Source organism: Mya arenaria, chromosome 17, assembly GCF_026914265.1.
Source record: "Mya arenaria isolate MELC-2E11 chromosome 17, ASM2691426v1".
In the NCBI taxonomy this organism is placed as follows: Eukaryota; Metazoa; Mollusca; class Bivalvia; order Myida; family Myidae; genus Mya; species Mya arenaria.
This window is the reverse complement of record NC_069138.1, coordinates 30,308,966-30,336,625: the sequence shown is the minus strand read 5'-3', so window position 1 is coordinate 30,336,625 and position 27,660 is coordinate 30,308,966. Positions and strand designations below refer to the sequence as shown.

General features: G+C 36.0%; 1 protein-coding gene across 1 annotated transcript; it reads left to right on the top strand.

The window, feature by feature from the left end:
• The first annotated feature begins 126 nt into the window (after positions 1-126).
• LOC128223723 (LIM/homeobox protein Lhx3-like) lies at positions 127-27,660 on the top strand. The gene is made up of 6 exons (XM_052933055.1): positions 127-765; positions 12,988-13,162; positions 20,885-21,093; positions 22,628-22,814; positions 23,371-23,510; positions 23,826-27,660. The coding sequence occupies exons 1-6, from the start codon at positions 648-650 to the stop codon at positions 24,179-24,181; spliced, it is 1,185 nt and encodes a 394-aa protein (XP_052789015.1). The 5' UTR covers positions 127-647; the 3' UTR covers positions 24,182-27,660.

Below are 27,660 nucleotides of genomic sequence, written 5' to 3'. Positions count from 1 at the left end.
AGTTCCAAACACGGTATTAACAATCAATACCAACTCGATGAATATTTAAATTAGTCAAGAGGGTAAACCAGAAAATGTTGTCTCAGAAATTGCTATGAGAGACATTCTAACCTAATAGAATTTGTCACAATTTATTAAGAAGGGAAATCGACTATGGAATAATCAAGAAAATTAAACTTTTAATTTAAAGTCTGATTGTCGAAATCATATCTCTATAATTAATTAATTGCAGGGAATGTTATGCTTTAACTTAAACAGGAACATGCAACTTTATGTGTTATATTTGGAATGCCTAAATATGCACAATAACTTATAGAGAATATGCAAAGAAACTTGGAACTGCAGACAGAAAAGGTATTTAGAAAATAACTTACGGTGCAGTATTATTTTATAGAACTACAGTTATTTTAACTATACGAATTCATTTTAAGAAAGACTGATTTTTATTTAGACGTGAGTTTAATGATAAAATAAATAAAGACAAACTTGCAAAAAGGATATAAGGTGTGTTCACCAAGTCGGAGAGTGTGAAAAGGTGTGGTGTAAGAGTTCAGCATTCGAACCTTCTGGACTCGAAATATCGCCGGAAACCAATCGTCGCTTTGCCTGACCAGACACCCGACGGAATTAGGGGCCTGGCGGGGGCTATGAGCGTCGGTCTGGAGGGCGGCCATATTGGCTTCCTGGGCGCTAGTTCCGGTGGAGCGCCCGAGAGTCCCCCGGCGTCCTTGGCGGATATGATCAGCAGGAACAAGATGTTGGAAGGTAGGGTGACCTAGGTATATATTCAACATGTGCCTGTTTTATGGCATTTAGTTAACAATTATTTACTTGAGTTCGATTGCAAACACTTCTAAAATTGATATAAATCGCGCTGGAGTTCGTTTCCAGGGTAGAACAAATACTGGTGTCTTTTTTGAGAGGCCAAGAGATTGTTCCCATAGTCATGCTCGAATCCGCAACCTCTTAGGTGAGAGGCTAACACCTTAACCCCAGAACGCTTTCATCATTTTTGGGAATAAGGGGTGATACATATGATAGATTGACACAACGCGAATGATATAGATGATGTACAAGATATCACTAATTGCAGGTATATTTGAATCTTGCAATAATTATTGTTATTGTTATTACTGGCATCGATGATTTTATTATCATTCCTATCAGTATCAAAACTATTAAACAATATAACATGTAAACACCTTTGACACCATAATCTCAAACAGCAGAAATATTAGCCCGCAGCCACTACTGTCATTATCATCGTCATATTTATCATCGTCGTCGTTATCACTATCACCATCACCACCAATACAGAAGTAGTAGCAGCTGCAACAGCAATGACACTAGTTTTGTAAGACTTGTACATGCATGTTTTGCATCATTGTGGTGTTCGAAGTGTTCACACCTTCAATCAATTATATAAATACAACATTATCAAATTGTAAAAATATTGACTTGATTTTTACACATTAGAATATGTGGCGAGTTCGATATATTTGGAAAGTATTTCACCCGAATTTGGTTAGATCGGAGGATAAGGTTCCTACTCCCTTAATATTGCGAACTTAATACAGCTTGATCTTTTTACCTGAAATCTGCGTTGTAAATCAAATCAAACCATGTTGCGAATAATGCAATGTAATGTATACAGTTTGTGCGTACCGCATACCGCAAAGACAAAACCGTATGTACTGCGTACCGAAATAGGGAAGGGGTCATCCACACTGATACCACGGTTCGATTATTGATTTATTATTTATAAACAATCAGCATTGCAAATTGCAGACAAGAAAATTGATTAAACCATACTTGTACCGTTAATAAATAATGGTAACAATAAAGAAATCTTTAAAAATACAAAGGATATGACCGGTTTCGTTTATCAGAAAACGATTAGCAACGGAGAGGTTTTGATTTATTAGCGGTTAACAAAAGGCATCGTTACACTCTGGTGTATTCCCTGGCTAATAGAAATAACTTAATAAAAACAAGACGAAATACAAAAATAAATCCACCTTTATCAAGTTGATATGTGGACTCTTAGTTTGTAATTTATTGAGATACAATTTTAAATAACATCTGCGTACTATTTCATATAATGATTATAAAATAAACGTTCAGAATATGTTTGCTTTAAAACGAAAACCAAATTTCACAATTTTTAATGATTATGATTGTTTTAAATGATTATATTTAGGTGAGCAGTTAGCTCTGAATAGGATGAGTAGGTTGACATGATACAATTTGAGGATAATGTTTGTTTTGGTACGCAGTATTCAAAGCGTGTCAATGGATATTTAGTTCTCACAATTGAGGTATGCGGTACGCAAACACAAATATAACTAAAATTATTCGGTACCCAGACTTTCAAATTAATTTAGAGCGCATGTTTTGGTAGAAATTATATAAATATTCTATACGCGGGAGCGGGTGGGGAATAACGTCATTATAAATGATGTTTTAGAACTGCGCCGTATAAATTTATATGAAAAAGAATCGCACAATTCTCGTGATATTAGAACCCATCAGGATCGGAGAATCAGCATATTAACCATCTGTTAAAATAATTCGTCATGGGCGAAAGTTCAACGACATTTTAATATGTATTGATCAAGATTCATATCGTAATTCTACAGCTTCTAAATGATGCTTAAAGATACACCCATAGTCCCAAATAAGATGTACCACAATTAATACAATTGTTTTAATTTACCGAAAAGGACGAGAATTTATCTAAAACAATGGTTCTTATAAAGGATACCGTGCTTAATTTGAAAGAAATGTGCAGAAAACACCGTATTTTACCTTATGAGTCGATAGTTAATCACTGTAATTCTTTTAGGCCCCACAAGGCATTTGATATTTTGTGCGTTTTCAGCTATGAAATAAACGGTTACAATCTTATTATCAGTTATTAATATTTTCCATAAACGCATTATTTAGTAAGTAGTTAAAGGTTAATCACTCATAATTTATGTTTGTTATATATATGTATAGGTATTGATTTTAAATACGAGTGTCACTTTAAACTATGCCATCGCATGAATATGAAACTTAATTAATAAAATATAAACAGCAAATTGAAAATCAGTTAAGGTGAAAATGTGGTGTGATTTTATTTAAATGTTTTTCTTATAAAATATTTATCAAATATATTACAAAATAGTAATTTCTTGAAGGGTTGTTTTGGCCTCACTTATTTTCCAGAAAAAAATAAGGGCCATTATGATATTTGAAACAGACGTTAAAATAAAATATATAAACCTTATATGGGCAATAATGAATAATGTTATTTCATCTTTTAAAAATCAATGAAGAAAAACTTGATGCAAAATAGGTCCTGATTTATTTTTTTAAGTGGCGTTTTGCGATTTTTCATCAATTTGAGAATAGTTTTTTTGTTTTTTTCGGAGTGGCCGCATCCTTCACCAGCGTTCATATTAGTGTGTAAACATAAACTTTATACAAGGCTTATATTTAAGCCTAACATAGACTCCAAGCACAATTTCTTCGAATATGCAGGGCTGCGCATGAACCTTAGTGATCCTATGCCTCTCAGATATACTTTTTACATAATTCGCAAGAAAAAAATAGTATTAAATAATAATTGGAATAGTGGTTCCATTCAAATGTCGCCTAACAGTTTAAGTGTGAAGTATCTTCCGTGGCCGAGAGTGTAAGAAAGGTTCATTCTAATCCCAAGTGTAGGTTGTTTGCGAAGTTAACCGAGTTTCCGCTGAACATCCTGCGCGAGGGTTGGAATGAACCTATCTCACACGAGCGGGCATGGAATATTCTTTTTCAACCACCTCATATTACCAAAATAAAGTTAAAAATGTATTTTAATTTATCTAATATGCGGGTTCTTTGCCCTAGGTTAGAAACTGATTTCCAGCATGGTCAAATATTTTGATATACTTGTCTAGGGTGGGAGAAATGGTTCTCTAGCTTATTGGAATGTAATTAATACAAATTGTCTTATTCGGTGTTATATTAATTCAACTTGTTACAAGCCGCTTATCCAATGTGTTTCCAAATCCAAATGCGCGTTATCATTTCCTTATTAATTATCAAGTCAAATAAGCTTATTGGAAAGTAATTAATACAAATTGTCTTATTCGGTGTTATACTAATTCAACTTGTTACAAGCCGCTTATCCAATGTGTTTCCAAATCCAAATGCGCGTTATCATTTCGTTATTAATTGTCAAGTCAAATAAGCCATAGTTGTGTTAGCATAATCAATGAATGCATTGCCACAACACAAAGAGCAAACTAGATAGCATATATACATGTACCTGGTTAATATGTTTTGTGCGTTATTTACATTGACGAGAGGCTAACTACAAACTAACAAAATGAGGTTCTTTAACAGTATTACATTTTCTATCACCTGTGACGTATAAAACGAATGTTACATTTTCTGAACCTGAACCTTGTCGCCATGTTAATGCACTAGCAAATTTAAGGGTGGGGGGTGCTGGGCGTCCCCCATCGGCACCCCACTCCCCCCATACCCCCCACCCCGGCCATAAAAACCGTCCAAGTTAACTTGAATGTCAATATCGGTGAAAAGGTAGTTTTATGGGCTCAAAATGCAATTTCACGAAACATCTTAAGTCCCTTAAAACAGGATTAAGCTAAGCTCACTTTTCTGTGAGTTGAATATTTTTCATTCCATTAAAAGTGTTTAAACTTTAAATAAAACATAAACATATAAACCATTTATCAAACTTAAGTTTTAAGTCTGTGTTTTGACTTATAGAAATAAGCTACTTACGCTACTTTCATATGGTGGCCATATTTTTTTAATTTTTATTGTTTCGTGTGTCATTACGGACCGATCTTTCTTGTGACCCACATCTCAAAATACAGGTAGGAAAACATCAAACATATAACCTATTAAGGGTGGCTTTATGTACCATACGTACATGTATATATTCTACTACTCCTTAAGATCATTATGACAGGTTTAGTTTTTACGGAATTAAAAGAATCAATTAACACCAAAATTGAGAACAGATAGTCTTCGTAATCCGTTTGGCCGGGAAACAAAGCTCTTATATTAATTAAAGACCTCTGTTTCCATCAATTATTCATCAAGAAGATCGATGGTTTAGACTTAAAGGAGGGTAGGTCGGCTCGTGAAAAGGCACAGACATGGGGGAGGGGGGTAATGTAATACATACGGTAGATCGCACTAAAAGGCACTGCCGAATATAGCTGGTACTTAGTTTTGTTTTAGAAACCCATTTAAAATCAGAATTTTGCTTATTGAACTTAGACTTTCATTTTGAAATCAATATTCGTCGCTTACGAAAATTAGTTGAACAACAAAACGAATATTGGGAGGTAATTTAAAATGACCAGAAATAAAACGGAAGTAGTTCAATGCAATTTTTGCTGCGTAAATACTGGAGAAAGAACATGCCTTATCGTGTAAAGGAGTAACTCTTTTCGCATGTAGCCGTACATATTTAATTAATAATTTAGTAGTTGCGATATGTGTTTTGATTTTGTCGGAAAAATAGAATAATTAAAAACAATTTAATACGTTACAGTCGCTTGGAAACCCGCGTATGTAACACCTGATTTGAGCTTATCGGACTTGTTGCTAATGGAAATTGTAATAACGGAGTGTTGTGAAGATTTCGTGATGAAAGCCATCATTGTAGTTTTACATTTAATCCATCATAACGCCATATCCGGACATCTATCTAGAAATTTACCTGGAAAGGTTCGCGTGCCGGGCCCGGATTTTACGTCCATATCTGGAACATTTATCGCGTCGCCATGGCGACAGTGCACAATCCGCTTATGGCAACAGGCTACAGCCCGGCTTAGAGCGATCTTGATTGACAGATTGACCCAAACGTCATCATTGAGCCGGATCAAAGTCACGTGAGCAGGTGCGACGAGACAATGCGTGACATAGTGAGACAATGGTCGCTACACGGTGAACAATAAGCGATAACAACAACATCAAAGAAACTGCCGCCGTAAACACCTGTAAAAAGAATAACAAATACCGGCCGGAACAGATATATCTTAAGATACTATCAGACTTTATATAAACACATAAACTTGACTTCCTCTTGGCATTTGCCATACTATGGCATTTGAACATTATTATTAACTGCGCTTTGTCTTACCACAAAACTCGCTAATCACGATTTTCAAAAATGTGAAAATTATAGTCATATTTTTTTCACAATTGAAAACAAAGTTTTATTTTAATACTTGAAAGTGTAATGTTTACAATTATAAATAAGTTTAACAGAGTGGTGTATGTGAGTGTTTGTTTTTGTGTGTGTGTTTTTATGTTGTTGTTTATTTATTTTATTTTTTATTTTATTTTTTTTGGGGGGAGGGGGGGAGGTCTACGCAATAGTTTGTAAAGGGGGAAGGGGTGGGGCATAAAATACAGACCCGGGGAGATGTTTGGCGAATCCCACTTCTTAATTCACCCAAAAAACTAAAAGAAGAAATTTTATCCGATATAACCGTTGAAATTATTATGGATGTCATGCCGACGAATCCCTTGTGCAGACATTGTAGAATCTGATATTTCTAAGATCAGACTGAACCTCATGACAATTAAGAGAAGGAATAGAAAACCCCGATCGCCTTTCCCCCATGCCTGCATTCAGGCTTCCTTTACGGCTATATCCGGCCGCCACATGGCTTCAGTGTCCGCCGGAAGCCTACACAATGCCGGACATAGCGCTTCACAGCTCTCGTTATACAAACAAGCGCTTGTGGTGCTTCCGGGGAAAACTCGCTCATCTGAAAGTTATACGGCATTGCTTTTGATCGCTAAACTTCGAGGGACAAATATTAGGTACAATAAGAAAAACTATTTGGTATTTAAGTTGATTTATTTCATCAAAAGTAAAACTATGACTTAAATATGAGTTTTTTGATAACGACTGTTGATAAAATCACTCAATACATGTTAAAGTATACACCGTACAGTAGATATTTATCGTCTGTTCTGTTACCTAACCAATGTTACATACAACTAAATTACATGGTGCATTCAGCAGCCCGGGGTCATTCCTCTAGCGATGTTTCGTGTCTTACGATGGTTAAGAAATCATTTATCAGACTTTCCGGCTGTATACAGTAATAAAACTGATTTTAAAGACACATCTTTGCTTGGAAAACAAATATAATTCACCGTTTTGTTTCGAAACGCCATTGATTTTCGGAACTATTTTCCTCAGCGGAGTAATTCATTTCCCATCAATGTATCCAGGATTAATACACCACACAAATCACTGTGTTGAAATCTTATTATTCATTCAAGTTGACGTTAATATATATTGATATTCCGTGAATTCGATCACTATTTGTCAAACCGAACGGCTCTGGTGGGTTTTAACCGTTAAATCTGCAGTGTTTGATAGTGCAACATCGCTACTTAAAGAAATAAATCTATTTTTACGAACACATCTTCAACTGGAGCTAGCTTGTTGACAAAGCTGTTAGGTGCATGAATAATCTGATTTGGGAAAATCTGCAGAGATATGTTTTACAATTTCATTACAATAATGCATCTTAAATTGTGGGTTACTTCCAACCATCAATTTCATTGATAATCATCTAAAAATAAGTTTCGCTCACTGCATGTGAAGTTTAAGTACCTCTAATATTTAATATTATAATACCATAGGTTAAATAAATTCTCGTATGCATAAACAACATTAAAAATACTATAATAATTTGAACAAATGTAGTCATTAAATTAACACAAGGTGGTAGGAAATGTATTATGGTTTCAGATCTAACCAAGACTTTAGAACGACGTTTAATGACAACGGCTCTTGTTTCAGCTCTACCGTCATTTGACAATCTAAATTGCGACCTTAAATATTTTGACAAACAAATAATTTTAAACTTCCGGTTCTGGCCACGAGCTCTGCGCTACATTGTTGACAAGCATGAAGACGGCGACATTTGACTTTCTACCCTACTAAATGCTCCCGGTTAATTATACCAATTACCCCGCCAGAGGGCGGGATGAAACCACGTGACATGCACGTGCACACTTTTGCAGCAACCGGAAGGAAGGATTAAACGGTAGATCCTAGGCAACGCATCTCTATTGCACGTTCTAAAGCAGGGATAAATGAAAATAGATTCACGAGCACTGCACGTGCCAAGCACGCGCCGAGTCTGAGACCACATCTGTTATGAAACTGTCTCGGAATTCGAGCTCTTTTGACACTTTTTATTAGAGTTCTCAAGTTCAATATTTTCTGTGGAAATGATGTGTCAGAATATGATACCGGTATTTTCCATTGCGATTCATGAAGTTGATAATCATAGTTTTGTAGCAACAGACCACAAGATATCTTAGTACCGGAAGGTCCCTGATTTTTCCGAGTTGTGCAATCAATCAATCAATCAAATCTTTATTTCCTCCTATACAGAAGATATGCATATATACATATGTTATTCAATATATGTATCAATCAGTTATATGTTATGAAAATATATATTTGATAAAATGAAAATGATTTAAACAAAAGCAGAGATTAATATTTTTCTCCGAGAGGGATGATTATAACAACATTAAATGAAACCACAACAAATTGAGTTTGGTTGGGGGTCGGTGTCCTCCGGCGTTACTCGGTCCCCCCCCCCCACACACACACACACAACCCCAAGCTACACTCTCGCGAAACAACGTGCCAACGAGAGTGACGAAGCATAACTTGACACATCTTTCCTCACAATTGTTTTAAATCAAGTTAGGTTTAAACCAAAACCACAACAGTTTGAGTGCACAAATGATCAGATTTGGAATATGCCCCAAACCAATTCGTATTAGGGGATTTCCTTTGGTTATATTTTGCAGTATTCATTATTTTAACCCAAGACAGAATATTGTTGGTGTGTACCTAATATTGTATTGACCCTCGAAAAAATCACTATAATGCACCAATCTATGTTCTGCCTTGCGGGGAGTGGGGGAACACCCACGGGATTTAGACGGCAAAATATTGTTGTCACCGGGTTCCCTATATGTCCGCCTAACCAGGAACCTATCGTCCACCGGACGGGCAAACCATTGTTAGGGTTATAATTTGCCAGATGAAAATGTGCACATTTGATTAATACATATCAAAATGCATCAAATGAAATTCAAATATTACAAACGGGGACTATCTATATACGTTGTTTATAAATGTGTGCACCTTAACTCACACGGCATTTGCTATACTAGTGAGGACAACACTTGAATCGATGGAAACCCGTACGAAAAACAATGAGGTAAAAGTAAACATACCTCAAATAAGGGCAGGGATATCGAATGGGTGGGTATAAAACATAAAAAGGACTATGTCTCGCTGTTATCATCCAAGACACCGCCATTAAACCGGTGAGGCGGAAATTTTTAACAGTCGTAATGATTGCAAATGATTGATATTCGCGACGTGTGATTGTCACGCTCTGCCGATAAAACATCTGGACGTTTTTATCAAACTTTTCTGTATTGATTTACGATCGTTTTCCTATAAAATATTGTTTCATGAAACTGTTTAAAAAGCTTCGATCTTCACAAACGATGGAAATATGTAGATCCATATCGTATGTATATGATTAGCATGTACGTGCAAAGTAATATTGAAGAGGACGTGGGAAATGAGTCATTATTGGGGTGTACTTTTATTTAACGACGCCGCCGGACTATGGGCGTCGATCTATGTGAGAGTTAGGTCGTATTGCAAAGCGCACAGACTGATGGATCGACCCATTTGGTATCGTCACACTCTTTTTATCACCATTACAGTTTTGGTACTTCTGTTACTTAAAGTATTTTACACCTGTACCAGGGGCGGCTTAAATAAATAAATTTGACGTGATATGAGTTCCTCTAAAACTAACAATAAAGGCTTAAAATGTTATATTGTTGTTGTTGCTGTTGTTTTCTTATTTAAGTATAAAATGCTGTATTTTCCTGTGTAATTAATGCTACTAATTAAGTCAACACTAAGTTCAATTCATGTTGAATTGATACCAGTTTCTAGTATCGAAAAAAACTATAACTTTTACTAGAAAGGCAATAAACATTAACGAGACAGTCAGAGGTAATTGACCATTTCGCTTGTATAATTTAACTCATACATGACATTTCATCTTGCGCTATTGCATTAGTAATAACGTATGTTTCATGATTCATGAATTTATTTTTGGTTCTTTAATTATGAATTAAGAACCACGCTAGTTTCCCTCTTTCTTCCACTGAAAGGTGAGAAACAGCTCAAAATTTAATCAAGTCACATGTGTTCTAGAACATACAGTCCATTTTAGTATAGAAGTGATAAGCAATTCGCATTTTACAAATATGTAGTACGTATTCTATGATCACTGAAAATACCATTATTGCTTTATTTTTGCTGTGATAATTGTAACAGTCTTTCGCAGATGGTTCCGTCGTTTTAAAGAATGGAAAAGCAATTATCAAAACTGTGATGTTTTTTCTCATACAATGCCGGCTGGAAAAGGTAAGCTAATTGAAACGATCTTTTTTTTGTACAGAGATGTATAGGATTTTTTCTTAATTAAAACTTTTTCAATTCAAGGATTTTCATTGTTAGTAATGATATTTAGTGAAACCAACCCTTTGAGATTGACTTGTCCAGTGGAGGATCCAGGAATTCATGCTGATAGGAACAACCGTTAAAACACATTATATATATACGTATATATATCGAACTCACTTGGCTATATTTCCTCGTTGGCTCGAACTGGATGTAAAGGACCGTTTTCGTGCTACAAAAAGGAAGCATTAACGCTTGGCTCGAATTTCCCGAGGCTCGAGGTATTTTCGCCTGTCCTTGGGAGTTCGAGCCAACGGGGCTCGACTGTATATGTATGAGCGTTTTAATTGTTAAGGTGTTAATTAAAGGTTAAAAAACGCTTTATTTGCCGGCCAACTGGGGGAGGGGGGGGGGCGTTGTCGGGCCCTTGTTCCCCCCATAAAACCGCCACTGCTGTCTATGAAAACATGGGTAAGAACCCTAAAGAAATAAAGCTCGTAGAATTGTAAAAATAAAATGAAATAACAGAAAGCCTGAAACGTTCATTACAAATTAGACTAGCGTGTCGCAAATCATAGGACGCTATAATCAAATTCTCACGGAACTTCAGGGGATTTAGTTGAATTACGTAAAACGTAAATCATCCTCCTAGCGTCGGCATGGCTTCTCAAGCCAATATAGGTCGCGTGCAAGGTGCGTATTTTGGCACCACCATTTTGTTTACGATCCTCGTTGCGAGTTTTATGCTCCCGTAGCGCCTTCATGGCGTGATCGAGAGTTACGCAAGATGTTATTTAGACAAAATATAACTTGGACCCGTAGTAAATATTGACATAGCTAAAGAATTCGGGCATGGTTCAAAATCGTAACCGTACCGAAACGTAAATTAATCAACGACATTGAATGCTGAGGGATTAACTTACGGAGTCCTTTTTGCTTGAAAGTGTTTATGAAGGTCTGCCCTCGCTCATTGGCTGCATTATGGAGCCGCCTAAGAGTGAGGTTGTGCACACAAACTGGTTTAAACCCCCAGTAAATTTACATTACAGTGACCGTTCCAAGGCGGATCCTAACAATCCTTGATAAACATACCTAGTACTTTTATATAGTATATATGCACTGTGTTGTTTGTGGAGTTTTGTGCTGTTGTTCTACGTTTCTTGTTTGTGATTTTTTTGTTTTTGTGTTCTATGTCTTTGGCGTTTACCCTGTGCCATTAAACGGGGTTTATGTTTAAGCTTGTGGTTACTGAGCTTGTTTCTGTAGTTTTTAACATAAGTATTGACACTCTCGTGACCACATTACGGCTTATGATATTTTAAATGTCATCAGTAACATGGGTTAAGAGCCACTGCAATATCCTTAGTTAAACCCAGAAATAAACAGATCTGGAGAACATAGTGAGATACAGGGAGGTCCTCGTCCGGTACCCGAACTGTTTGCATAAAGACCTATTGGTTCTCAACCTGCTCGGTATAAGGCACTAATACACGTGATATAACTTTCCCGCTATAAGTACCATATTTTAATGTATTCCGGTATGACGCGTCTGTGGCTTGACCTTAACTTCTATTGCATAACAGGGCAGTTAAGGAATGAATTGCGGGGTTGATGTAATTATCGGGGTATGAACGCAATTGGGCTGGTCAAAGTGCGTGGAGTCCGAAAGGCAGTTCAATTAAGGAATGGAATTTGAGGTGTAAATATTTTTGTTTGAACAAAACCATGACAGATGCACAAAGACATAATCGTTCAAACACCTCCTCAGTACCAGGTCGTACATCTAGTTGGAATGAAACTGGCATTTGTGAAGATAAGACCATCTTATTATCGAGCGTGTCGTACATTCGGTTCATTCTTGGTTGTAAGGAGATATATTAATATAATAACAAAAATAACAAATACACTAGTTTTATTCATTTTACAAGTAAACGTCCTTATCGATTTTGACGCTGGCTAAGTATTCCAAAACATAACTGGAACTTGCGATATGTTATAATTCGCTAGTTGTTTTGATGGCCGTATATGTCAAGATACATGATACACTAATCTGTATTTAAAGTCGGGTATATGATAACAAGAAACATTAACTCATTGAGCTATTTGCCAATCCTTCTCATTGTCGAATAATCCCGATAAACGACGGCGAAATGTATCGTTGTGTATAAAATGTATAGCAAGAAAGTGCCATGGATGCCGAAGATGTGTATGTATATGATAGGCCATCGTCGGCAACCACGGTCCTTTCTTCCGTAACTTCATACGAAGCATAGCGTAGTGTGTATCGGGGGTATCCGACGATGATGATTGGCCTGTTTGGGGCGATGGACGATATAGGGATATGAAAAGGGAGTCATGGTAACTAATATTTTAGTCAGCCAAAGTTACTATTGTTTTGAAATGTATTGTAATGGTTCCCTGTTTTCTATTTCCAGCGGCGATACCGAAGTGTGCGGGGTGCGGGGAACCAATCCTGGATCGGTTTATTCTCAAGGTGCTGGAGCGCTGCTGGCACGCGCGCTGCCTCCAGTGCGCGGACTGTCACGTGCAGCTCACGGACAAATGCTTCTCTAAAGGCGACCATGTTTATTGCAAGGATGACTTCTTCAGGTAATGGTCTTCGTACCAATATTTTCAGTATTTGGGGAAAAGGACTCAATATTCATATCGGTCATAATTACAAAACGTGTTCCAGAAATCATTCGTCGTTCTTACAGCCATTTGCGCTTGTTCTTTAAAGGGACTTGACACCAGATGATTCAATTGCAAAAAAAGAAAGAAAATGGGCAAAGACCTACATAAAATTGGCATCGTTGTGTACAGCTCATTGAATCTTACTTACATCGCTTACGACTCATGCATATTTCGCAGTTTTTGCACATTTTTTTCCATTTCGAATTTTACTGGGGTTATCTACCACGTAAATCCCAGTAAGTTTAAAATTATATATCGGTATATTTATTTGTAGCAATACACAGATATGATTAAAACTTGGAAACCATTATGCGAAATTGGAAACTCAGATGAGACAGCAACATAATTGTTGTGATTAATTTTTAATATGTAAAATGATGTATTATCGGCCACCTACTTGCTCGCATTGACAGCTCTGGGCTTGTTTTGAAGAAATATTGTATTTCTGTTTTTTTACCATCTGGTGTCTAGTCCCTTTAAATCGTATGGGGTAGCGATGGAGTCAGGAGTAAATGTCGACATTTAGGTGCAAACAGTCGACTTCAACAACCCATTGTTGCGTTTGATCTGCCTTGGATTATGATTAATATCTAGCTTAAAACCAGAAATATCTTCGGACGAAAAATATGTATAAAATAATGATTGGACCGAACCTGTAAAACTACGGACCATCCAGTATAACAATCCATCGTGCCTATCAATTGTCAGCATTTTGGGTTTCCATGTTGTCGAAAACTTGTTTAATTTTTCGTGGCCTTACAAACAATTAATCTTTGAACATGCTGATTGATCTGATTTCTAAAGGTGTAAATCAACTTAATTTCTGCAGGAAATTTACCTTAATTTGTTTACTAACTATTTTCCTAATCAATTTTATTGACATTTAAACTGAACCTTCGCCTACATTGGCTTCAACTTTATTTCAAAGCCGCGTGGTTTCTTTAAAGGGGCATTATCTACAATCAGCAGTAATATCAACGTAATTAGTGTAATGAAATCATTGATGATAAAAGCCGGCTACCAGAAGAAAATATCACCGGGACGGAATCTCTGAATACCGTTATCGATTTATCGATCATAATTCTGTCAACAAATGATCATGAAATAATTAAAAACATGTGCAGTGAATTATGAGAATGAAAAATGAGTGTTTCGCATGTCTCTGAACTTTGTTGTGTATTGGGGAGGGAACAGATGGCGGGGTGGGGTGTTTTTGATCTCCTATGGAACTTGACGTGTGTGGTGTTAATAATGAAAGAATTATGACCTTTGGTTTTTTCAGATTTTTTAACTGAGTTAAGTGGAAAAAATCTGGAGTCATTTAAAATAATACATCTAACGACATAGGTTGACTATATATGCAAGTCCACTCTCAATATCTAAGGCCGTGGGGTCAAGCCATAATGCAGCCAATGGACACGGACTGACCTTTATTGACTCAAATACAACCAAAAAAACTAGAGTCGCGCAATTCTTTGACAGGGTAAATAAAAATAATATGCAATATTTATACTGCAAGCTTTAAACAACTGACCCTGGCTTATACTGGCTTGACAACTGATTTATACTGGCTTGTTCAAATCAATGAGGATAACTGTCTCTTATAAAACATAATCCAATTTGCTAAATAGATACTGTTAAAAATTATAAAAAAAAACAAAAGGAAATATATAAATAGATAAATTAAATAAATAAATGAATAAAACCAACAAAGAAATAATAAAACAATGAAAGAGATAAATAAATAAATAAATAAATAAATAAATAAATGAATGAATGAATGAATGAATGAATGAATGAATGAATGAATGAATGAATGAATGAATGAATGAATGAATGAATGAATGAATGAATGAATGAATGAATGAATGAATGAATGAATGAATGAATGAATGAATGAATGAATGAATGAATAAATAAATAAATAAATAAATAAATAAATAAATAAATAAATAAATAAATAAATAAATAAATAGATCAAGACATTATTTTCAAGCATTTATTCAACCATTATTTTTTAAGTATAAATGCATGCTAAATAGGCATATTGGCTAATGCATTTGCAATACACTCAGACTCTAAAACACTAGATATAATTCGCGACATTAAATGTATATACATTATTTATAAACATGCTACGAACGGAAAATGACTAAATATAGTGTTTATTCATTTTAACGAGAATAAACAAAACTGATACAGGAAGTAGAAATGACATTTGACTTACACCCTGGTGAACAACAACCAACATCAGAGCGTGAAAATTGAGCCCGGGTGCCTACTAATATCATAAATATTTTAGCGGGCCGCCATTTTCCGACCTATTAACGCTAGGTCCCGGGGGGTCTCATTATCCTGTGTCTGTTTAGAGGATGCCGAAGATAGGGAAGATGATATAATGTGTTCACGGATTGTTGCTAAATTTCTCCTTATTTGTATTTTGGCGTTGTGAAGGCAACGGTTAAGGATTATTATATATATGAAGTTTTGGTCAATATCGAAATGATAAAGGTTATTGTTCTGAAAAAGAGCAGGGTCGTTTGATACTAATATACTTTTATAAAACCGTATGAGGTGGTCTGTAAGCTTATTTATACTTGCACTTAGGCCTTGCCCATTCAGAGAGTATTCCAATAAGATTCATGTTGTAATCATTTTATGTTTGTGTCTGTGCACAGACAGAATTTAATCCTGGTTAGAGTTACCTTGGTTCTTTAACGTGCGTCTGGGTATACCACTGTCACACGTGACCCCATTTTACGTCCCTCCCGAAAGACGATTAGTATTTTTAGTGGTGCGGCGGGGAATCGAACCTGCGACCACTGGCTTGACAGTCAAGTGTATTACCACTAGACTAACCGCGATTCTGTACCATACCGACCTATATCAAGGTAGATCACGCCTCCAACATGAATGACGCAACGCCATTGGTCCAGGCCTGGTCACGTGGTGACCCCATATTTCTCCTTATTGGGTCATCAAAAATTTATATCGTACAAAAATGACATTTTTCCGATTCCGATGACAAACTGAAACATGTAAACATGTTATTGACGTGATATATTGATATATACGTTACAGGGTTAGAAGGTGATCCGATATGGGATACACGGGGACCAGGATATGGTTTCCTTTTCCCCGTACATCACATATCGGGTCACCTTCTAAACCCTTAACTTGTTATATCACTATTGTCGAAAATTCGACATATGAAATTTTATCCAATTTTAACATAATTACTAAAAATTTATCCACATTATTTTAGGAGATAACGAACAAAAGCCCACATTAGGGCAAAAACAACGTGTAGGGTTGGGATGAAAACAAAGGGTCGGTAGGGAAAGGGGAAAAATACCCCTAATTAATAAAATCTTAACGTAACATGAATGTTTTTGATTGTAGCCCTACACAGTGCACCTTCATAGAATATAATAAAGAAAAGACATACATGTTATACATGTGTCACTTAAATAGAATTATCTTAATACAAAAAAGTTGAAACTACCTATGTGTGTTTGTCTTAACTCCGTTTTATATATCTTGTGCATGAACCAATAGCTAAATACAATGTAGTATTTATTTTTGTCCTTGGTTGCGTCTAGAAAACAACCTGGGTTTAACCGTGCAATGATTTCAATTTGAAATATAGTTCATGTTTTAATTTTCACGGTGGTTCACGATGGTCTCAAAGTACCATTAACGCTTGCTTCGGTTGAACGTTTAATAATTCAGCTACATATTAATAGCCGTGAGGTAAAATGCACGATTTGCAAATTTGAATTAATGATCCCTTAACATAAAAAAAACATATGACAAAGTTTAAATGAGGCGTATCTTTTGACTAAGTGGTCGTCAGTAATATCAACGTTCTGGTTCAATTCAAACTTTTTTTGCATAACTTAAAATTGAAAAATAATATAACTCTTGATGTTTATACAGCAATGAAATCAAGCAAGGGGGAGGGATTAATTTCGTTCCATGCAATCATTAAGTGAAAGAAATGTTTCGGTGCAAACAAAATGGCGGATTTGTAAGGAAAATATACCGATTCTGATACAAACTGTTGCAATGTAAGTGGACTCTCTTTCTTTCTTTTTTTTAAATATAGGCGTCCAGTATATGGCGAAAAACATAATTCTTATTTAATTTAAAACATTTAATTATTTATGTAATAACTGGGAATTAATTTGAACTAAGTAATTAATATTACACGCTATAACACTGTAATTATAGTATTGTTAATTTGACAAACTACTTCAACTGTACAGGCATACATCCGAGGTTGTTTCCGATTGAAAATGGCCGAGGAGCTCCGATTGCAATGAACAGTCATGCATTAAATTCCCGTTAGTCAGTGGTACTCATTTACTTAAACAGCACAATATAGAAGCTTGTAGAAATCTGTGTTTTGGAAAGGATGCAAAAATTTACATTGTCACCAAAATATGGTGGATTATGTGGGTAATATGCTTGCAATAAACAAAATGGGGTTAAGGAGTAAAAAATCGGTCAAACAACGTGAACAGTCATGTGATAACCAGCAGGTTTGGAAAATATAAATTTATACATGCAAGCACCGTAAGATCATGCACAGATATGCCATTTGCCTAGTTAGCTATAATACATGATCCACAATATGTTTAATATTTTTTATGTTCAAATTTATGATACCAAACTTTTAAAATTTACAAGGGCAATCCACGTACCAGACAAAACTTGTTACCATTATTTGTTTTTTCCTTACTAATTCACGATTGTGTTGCACTGAAACTTGTTTTATGCCTGCAAATTACGTCCTCCCCCTTGATGAAGAAAATACGGGTAATATTGACGCCGCTATATTAGACTATAAAATATATTGGTGGGATCATAAGGTTGTATGATTTGCGTATGAGATTATATTGTATCCTGATCATGTGTTGATATATGTTTGTCACCATATTATGTGCCAAGAGCATTTGTATTTGAAGTTTAAAACTATATATGGCTTAATACTTAGATCGGTTGTGACGAAAGCTGGTAACCATCAAAATCACACTCAACTCCGCGGAAAAGGCTTATAGTATACATAATTACGCTCAACTCCGCGGAAAAGGCTTATAATATACAAAATCACGCTCAACTCCGCGGAAAAGGTTATAATATACAAAATCACGCTCAAGTCCGCGGAAAAGGCTTATAATATACAAAATCACGCTCAAGTCCGCGGAAAAGGCTTATAATATACAAAATCACGCTCAAGTCCGCGGAAAAGGCTTATAATATACAAAATCACGCTCAAGTCCGCGGAAAGGGCTTATAGTATTTATAATCACGCTCAAGTCCGCGGAAAGGGCTTATAGTATACATAATTACGCTCAACTCCGCGAAAAAGGCTTATAATATTTATAATCACGCTCAAGTCCGCGGAAAAGGCTTTTAATATACAAAATCACGCTAAAGTCCGCGGAAAAGGCTTATAATATACAAAATCACGCTCAAGTCCGCGGAAAGGGCTTATAGTATTTATAATCACGCTCAAGTCCGCGGAAAGGGCTTATAGTATACATAATTACGCTCAACTCCGCGAAAAAGGCTTATAATATTTATAATCACGCTCAAGTCCGCGGAAAAAGCTTTTAATATACAAAATCACGCTAAAGTCCGCGGAAAAGGCTTATAATATTTGTAATCACGCTCAAGTCCGTGGAAATAGCTTTTAATATACAAAATCACACTAAAGTCCGTCGAAAAGCTTATAATATACATAATCACACTGGTGTCCGTTGCTTAGCTAAAAACAAGTACCGCTAAGCATTTTCAAAGGCCATGAGAATGTTATTTACGCTAAAAAAATCGAACCCACAACCTCTTCTGTGAGAGGCGGACAACTATACCACTTGACCGCTCGCTCCCTTGGTGAAATGATACCTTGTTTTGACTTCGTCTTCCAAATGCAAATTAAATTTGGCCTCATTTTTTACCCAGTTAATCATTCATCAACACTTAAATAAAGACAAAATACATTCCTGTATAATTGTATTAGAACGCCAAATATTTGTTTTAGTGAGAACTGAAACATTAACATGTTCTTAAGAAAGTCAGGCCAACGGTTTTTTTTTCATGCGGGCAAGAGAGAGATGGCTGTATAAACATTGTGGACGATAGGAGAAACATAAACCACGGATTTACGCCGTACTGTCAGTCTGTCGGCGGGCAGACAAACAATATCTGCATAAAAGGATAGGGGATGAAATTGTAAGTTACCGGATACTGACACATAAACCAGTTTCGTCAACGCAAGAACCGCTTTGTTCAAGGAAGGTTGCAAACAACTAATTTACCAAATTGACCATACTTTCGGTTAAATCAGAGACATTTGCATAACAGGATAGGTACCGGATACTGACATTTTCACAAGTTTCGTCAAACAAGCACCGTATTGTGCAAGGAAGGTTACAAACAACTGATTTACCATATTTACCCTAGTTATGGTCAACTCAGAGACATATAAATAGAGGTTATCCAAAACAATCACAACAATTGTAAGAACGTGCATATGATTTTTTTTTATATTTTTATACTTAATTATAACTATAACTGTCCGTTTTCTATATACATTTTTGTATATTTCGCTGATCAAATGAAGCAGTTGAACGATTATAGGTACATCCTTTATTAAAATAGAACTATTCCTGACTAATGCCAGCCATGCTTCAAAATGTGCAAAAATAGGAAAAGTTCTAATCTGTCTGACCATCAGAAAATGACCATTTTAATGAACAATTTGTATGAACTCGATAGATGGCAAAAATGTAAACTACGCTCCAAACAAGCTCCGACTTATAACATGTCACACCTAACATGGTAACGAACGCTTGCAACTTGATAATTATATACATTTGAATACTACAAACAACGCTGAATTCAAAACAATACAATCCTACATTTTGTCCTACATCTTATTTCTATATCTTTTCTATCAGGGGTATTTCACAGAAATTCGAAGGACGTGCCAACAATGACCACAAGTGTTGATTGTAATAGAAATTGTATACCTTGATAATAAATTAATGCACAACGTCACACGTGCTTGTCACTTCTGTCCCTTCTTAAGTGTACATGTCACAAGTGTTAGGAATGACTAAACGTCTAATGTTAAAGCTGCACTCTCACAGATATACCGTTTTTTGTGTGTGTTTTTTTTTGTCTTGGAAAGAGCAATTTTTTTTGCGAAAATCCATGGAAACCAGTTATATAAGACTGCTGACAAAAAGATCGCAGATGTTTATATTTCAGTTCAAAAATTGATGTTTTGTGCATTTTTCTTAAACCTTTAGTAACTGTTTAAGCCATAAAACATTAATTTTCGAACGAAAATATGAAAATCTACGATCTAATTTTTTGTAAGCAATCCTATATCATTGGTTTGCAGATATTTACGCAAATATTTGCTCTTTTCAAGACAAAAAATAAAAAAGTTGTAAAATGGTATATCTGTGAGAGTACAGCTTTAAAGCGTAGTAAGTTTTGTTTGAGAAGTCAGAGAACGCGAATTACAATAATATATACGTTGTCCGCTGTCGGGTATTAGCCTTTTTTCTCTATGATTCCTTTTTCTGAGTTTTAAAATCATAACATGTTCTAATTATCTTTCAGACATTTCGGTACGAAGTGTGCCGGATGTGATAAAGGCATTCCGCCAACGGAAGTAGTGAGGCGTGCCCAGGACAACGTTTACCATTTGGAATGCTTTGCCTGTCTCATGTGTAGTCGGCAGCTGAATACGGGGGACGAGTTCTACCTAATGGAGGACCGGAAGTTGGTCTGCAAAACTGATTACGAGGCTGCTAAGGCCCGAGGGGAAGGTGAGTCTAAAAATAAAAAAAATAAAAAAATATATTCTTTTTTATATTCATTTTTTTTTGTTTCCATCTTATCAGAGACTTCATAAAAATATATAAAAATACACATTTTACTTATTTTCATTCTTTATCGTAGGTTTAAAAAGGTATTTTCTGTGTACGTCAATAGTTTATTGTTTTTTTATACATTTTACTTATTTTCATTCTTTATCGTAGCTTTAAAAAGGTATTTTCTGTGTACGTCAATAGTTTATTGTTTTTTTTATACATTTTACTTATTTTCATTCTTTATCGTAGCTTTAAAAAGGTATTTTCTGTGTACGTCAATAGTTTATTGTCAATTGAACTTCTGATTCTTAAGAAAATGCATGAAAGAGAATGCAATCCTTAAGAAGTTATTTGTCACATATCATGACCATTCCCCATTGTTCAGGCAAATGCTCTTTAACGTTAAACATCAGGTTAAACCTTTATTTTCCCGCATGTTTGAAACCAACATAAGTGCAGTGACTTTCTTTCAACACAACCTGACAAGTGTTGTTTTACAGCATACAATGAGATTTAATGTCTTCTCTAAGTTTCTTTACGACCTAAACATATGATATATCTGTAACCGTATCGTTAAACAATAACATACTTTAAACGGTAACGTAAAAAACACCCTTATACCACACGCATTGTTCACTCGAGAAACAATTGTACTTAAAATGTTCTTATACTATAGTAATAAACAATATAAATCTTAAAAGAATGTAATACAATACGCGCAGTAAGAAACCTTTAGAATATATGACAGTTTATTTTATCTTAAATTGCTGTGCACGTCATTAGCTAACAAAGATGCATTCTTTACGCCAGCATGTGGTAAATAAATGGCCATCATTTAATGACGTTTGTTTTATGTAGGCGTCATTAGATATTGATGAAATAGGAGTCGAAAATGCGCACAACGACCTCATAAACATGTATAAAACCCTGAACATGAAGCAGAATTGCGATTTTTGCTCCATAGTTTATTTTATTTTTCGCATGAGTGTTGAAGATTGGGTTACAAGAGGAAATATATGTATACATGTGCGGGCTCGTAAAGTCTTAAGTTCAGTTCTTCATGCACATTTATGATTGCAAACTATACTTCTCTTAATGCCACCTGGTTTGCTAATAAGTTAAAACGCGTAGTTGCTTGGTTGATTGAGTGGTTGATTGAGTGGTTGATTGATTGATTGATTGACTGACTGGCTGGCTGGCTGGCTGGCTGGCTGGCTGGCTGGCTGGCTGGCTGGCTGGCTGGCTGGCTGGCTGGCTGGCTGGCTGGCTGGCTGGCTGGCTGGCTGGCTGGCTGGCTGGCTGGCTGGCTGGTAGCTTATTGGTTAGTATATAAAAAACCTAGCTGTTTGATTGATCGCTTTCATTATAACTATCGATTGACTGATTTATAAATGAGCTGATCGATTGATTGGCTGATTTATCAATCGATTTCTCGAGATATTCAAACCCTTAAGCAAAAATAATAACCACCTCCATGTTCCTATTTCAGAGGGTTTTGGCGACTACGGCCTGGATGACGCCAGCAAGCGTCCACGGACCACGATCACCGCCAAGCAGCTGGAAGCCCTGAAGCGCGCGTACAACGAGAGTCCAAAGCCCGCCAGACACGTGCGCGAACAGCTGAGCGCCGAAACGGGTCTCGATATGAGGGTGGTACAAGTCTGGTTCCAAAACAGGTACAGATGTAGATAAGTGGAAAAGAGTTGTCTAATGGTGTAGGTGACCGCCTCTCACCGGACAGCTTGTTGGTTCGATTCCCACAATGGGAACATTTTTATGGCCTCCCAAAATGGACATAGGTACTGGATTCTACCAGGGAAACGGCGTTATTATATTCAAAGCTTTCGTTATATTTGAGCTCAATTCAGATATAATGTAAGCAAAAAACAAACAAGTGTACACCGCTTGTCTTTATGCGTATTAATATGATACGCGTATTTGTCTAGACGAGGATGAATTTAATCAATATATTTGAAATGCCAACTCATATCCATATGTCTGTGCTGCGTTATAATTTGGTTTAGGCCATAACATATTTAAATTTGATCAACGTTTTTTATCTTGTGGATTTCATGTTATTCAAACCATGCACATGTATGGATGCACTTCCGGCAGACACGCCAAGTGGAGTGACTCAAGCAATAGGCGCTGGTTGCCCTTCTTTTGGCTATGGAAGGAGGGCGACATGGATTCCTTCAAGACCATATCATAATATACGTTTTTCCATTGCAGGCGGGCGAAGGAGAAGAGGCTGAAGAAAGACGCGGGACGGCAGCGCTGGTCCCCTTATCTCCGACAACTAAAGAAAGGGGGCGACATGGACTCCTCTCTAAGCGACGACCGCTCTGAGGACGGCATGACTGATTACCACCGTAAGAACACTTTCTGTAACAGGGGAAGGGGGATATCTATCGCGCTCATTATGTTTAACTCTTTCTTTTCTGCACTGAAGTCCCAGAATCTATTTATTAAACACTTATTAATTTGGAATTGTGATAATCCATTTTTTTTCTTTTTGCTTTAACTAATAATTATATGAGATAAAACATATATTGACATGTTATTAAAACTTTAGATACCAAATATATTTCAATATCCCAAAATAAGATCTCTTGTGAATATAGTTTTGCCAATTTGATGTTCCTTTTTCTAAGGCAACCAGATATATCTTTCTTTATATACAACAGCTGACTTAGAAGAATTGGATCCTGGCTCCGTTCACAGTGGACGTCTCTCCAGCGACCTGTTCTCCAGTCCGCTCGACCACGACCAATCGCTTCCCGGACCACACGCGCCACACGGACCTTCCGGCTCACCGCCGATGGACGGCTGGGGCCCGTATGGCGGGCTGATGGGCGGACCCGGACATGGATTCCTTGATCGCCGGTCGCCGGGGATGGGCGCACAGTTGATGCCGATGGACGGCATGCCGCCCATGATGGTAGGGCCAATGGGCGGCCGCATGATGCCACCGGATATGCCGGATAACGGCCGAGGATATCCGGATTATAGTCAAAATTCAAACCACGTGGAAGTTTACTGATGTTTACAAATCATCGTAGATAAAACAACATTTGAATCTTTAAATCTAAAAAGACACGTGCTTCACGAGTAGATCGCGCTCGTGCTTTTGGAAGACTTGATTCCGACGGAGGTTGGTTGGCGATGGACGCTGGATGGTGATATAATGAATTCGATTCAGATTGATCTAGTCTGTTTAATGAAGAATTCGTGGGACAGACACACCCCACCATAGGTTGACAGCCCCTCTTCCCTTTCCAGCACGATGAACTCGTGAGTTCGGACAAGCTGTTCGAATTAATGGATTGTATGGCGTGCTTTTAAAACTTTCTTGCCAAACAGTTAGTGAGTATTTCTGGTCACAAAGATTAACTGAATGTTTATAAAGTATAATTATTTTATGTTATAAGAATCGCAAATATTGTTAATCTAGTCATAGTGCAAACTCGTGTGTATATTTTGTGTCGAGTGTGTGTTTGTTAAAATGTAACAACACAAACATATAAAAATATGTTGATATATGTATGAAGACATAAGTAATAATAACACACATACAGCCGAACCCCGTTGTTAGGAAATAGCTTGGCTCAATTTTCCCGTTGGCTCGAACTCGATGTATTGAACCGATTTCTTTATACTGAAGGTAAGCATTCCTGCTTGGCTCGAATTCCTCGAGGCTCGATTTATTTTCGCCGGTCCCTGGGAGTGCGAGCCAACGGGAGTCGACGGTAGATGGAACGTTTGATTGCATCATTATAAGTCCGAGTTGATTCTGACCGTACGCTTTCTTTATAAAAACAGTTTATTAAGTGTTTGCAGCATGTTAAGACCACGTTACGATGACTAAATTTCTCCCACCCTAGATAAGTAGATCCAAATATTTGACCATGCTGAAAATCCTTATCTTGCCCACGGGCAATTTAATAAAGTCTCGTATTTTTAAACAAAAACATATATGTTTACTATATTTGTTTAAACTGAGAAGAAAATGTAAAAAAATCGACACCAATATATACATTTACTGATATCAAATATTAACCATTATAATCATTGATCACACTTTGTTTTAAGTGAAAATATTTGATAATAAAGAAGGTGTCGAGCTATACACATTTTGTTCAACAATAATGTTGCAAAGTATGTGTTACATTTATGGATCAAAGTTAATATTTGATATCAGTATATGTATATATTGGTGTAGAACAAGGGTCTGTAAAGGGACTAGACACCAAATGGTCCCCAAATCGGCAATTACAGTATTTCCTCGAAACAAGCCTAGAATTATCAATACAAACTAGGATGCGGCCGATAAATGATTTAAAGAATATTCTGAGTTTACCCGTTAAAAATTAGCGCATAATGGTTTCCCAGTTTATAGTGTGTATATTTAGCTTATGAAGGTCACGCGATTAGTACAAAGAAATAAACTGGCGCTTTTTTAAAATTTACTGGGATTTACGTGGTAGACAAACCCATTAAATTTCGAACTGGAAAAAATACGCACAGACTGCGATAGATGCATGTGATACATCAGTCCATAAGATTCAATGCATTGTACACACCGATATCAATTTTATGAAATATTTTGTATAAAAATTCTTGCAATGGTATCATCTGGTGTCTAGTCCCTTTAAAGCTGCACTCTCACAGAATGAACGTTCTGACATTTTTATTTTTTATTGTTTGTCTTGGAACGAGCCAACTTTTGCGAAAATCCGTGGAAACCAGCTAAATAATAATGCCGACAAAACATCAGACTTTTTGTACTTTATTTCAAAAATTGATGTTTCATGCATTTTTCTTAAACCGTTAATGGCCAAAAAAACATTATTTTTTAAAAAGAAATATGAAAATCTACAGTCTGATTTTCTTGTCAGCAATCTTATATCATTGGTTTGCAGATATTTGCGCAAAATAATGCTCTTTCCAAGATAAAAAATAAAAAAGTTGCAAAAATGGTAAATCTGTGAGAGTGCAGCTTTAAAATCATCACTTATATACGCTGCACAGTAAAGAATAATTGACTAACGAGATACTAGCTAAAATATCGAACGAGTTTTCACGCCTCGCACGTTTTTTCAGAACTCGAACCTCTCTTTGAAAAACATGAACACGTCAACACTTATAATGTGTAAAGTAATATACCTACTATCTGATGACATTTAGAATACGTAAGATGTCTTAGTAATGGTGTGATTACCGACACAAGCAATTCTATGGATATATTTCACACTCTCATTATCTGTCAATAATAACGCTAACGGAAACATTACTCATGTATACCAGTTAGTCTAGATGTACTTAGGAAAAATATAATGAGAACCATGCTTAAAAATGATTCACTTAGCTTATCTAATAACCTTTACAGTCGAACCCCATTGGCTCGAACTCGCTTTGCTCGAATTTCTCGTTGGCTCGATCTGAATGTTAAGGAAAAGTTTCTTTATACTGAACGAAAGCATTCCCGCTTGGCTCGAGTTTTCCGAGGCTCGAGATATTTTCGCCGGTCCCTTGGAGTTCGAGCCAACGGGGTTCGACTGTATTTGCATTGCAACATATGTTACTGCGATTTTAGTTTAAGTTCTACATTAGGTATGTATTATCTTTCACATGTCATGTATTACATGCCCATGGTTCGAAATATATTTGATATTATCTTTATATTATAGTAAGTGACTAAGCCACTGTAAGTTGATCATAAAACATTTCCATCCATAGCATTGTCGTACGAAGTAATTATTCATAATAATGTTTATCCATTATGTATATATTTATGGCTTGGCTTATATGGTTGGTGAATAAACGTTTAAATTGTGTAAATTGATACACATGGTATATATCTAGGCATTCCATTACTTATGTGTGAACCGAAGATAATTTTGTTTGTATGTTAATTGTCATGAAAATTCCTATGTTAAATTATATTAATATACTTATATACATATATTATATTAATCAAATAATCGTCATTATTCGAGTATCATATTGCATTGTAATGAAGTTTATGAAGTTTATAATAGATAAAAATACATGACATGTGTATACATGTGTAAACTTTCCAAGGTTAATTTTTGAAGACCATAAAGGGCTAGTAAAATATTGTTTAAGAGTAGAAATTGTATAACAATTGAATGAAATTAAAAAATAAAAAGAATTCACTATATTGAAGTTGAAGTTTAATCTTGTATGAGAAGTCATGTTGTTTACGGACATTATCTGCAAAGGATCACTTGAAAATCATATCTAATGTTCGTACCATTTTGTTTTCATTCTGTCTTTTAAAGACAAATATTATACGCTATTTTGGAACAACCCTCTTTAGTAAAATTTATTATCTCCTAATTAATGCTTTTGGGACGACCCTTGTATATAAAATAATGAATTTTTGATAAAGGACAACCCATGTTTCGATTTGGTAACCTTTATAAGTTGGATTTTAAAAATGCATTGCGTGTATAAAAGGTATAATGGAAAGTTGAGTTTAATTGTTTACAATGTTTT

Bases quoted from the DNA above. Each gene is read 5' to 3' on its own strand.
- LOC128223723 (XM_052933055.1), top strand. From the start codon at position 648: ATGAGCGTCGGTCTGGAGGGCGGCCATATTGGCTTCCTGGGCGCTAGT. The intron at 13,163-20,884 runs GTAATGGTCTTC...ATTATCTTTCAG, and splicing joins TGCAAGGATGACTTCTTCAG to ACATTTCGGTACGAAGTGTG. The intron at 22,815-23,370 runs GTACAGATGTAG...TTTCCATTGCAG, and splicing joins CAAGTCTGGTTCCAAAACAG to GCGGGCGAAGGAGAAGAGGC.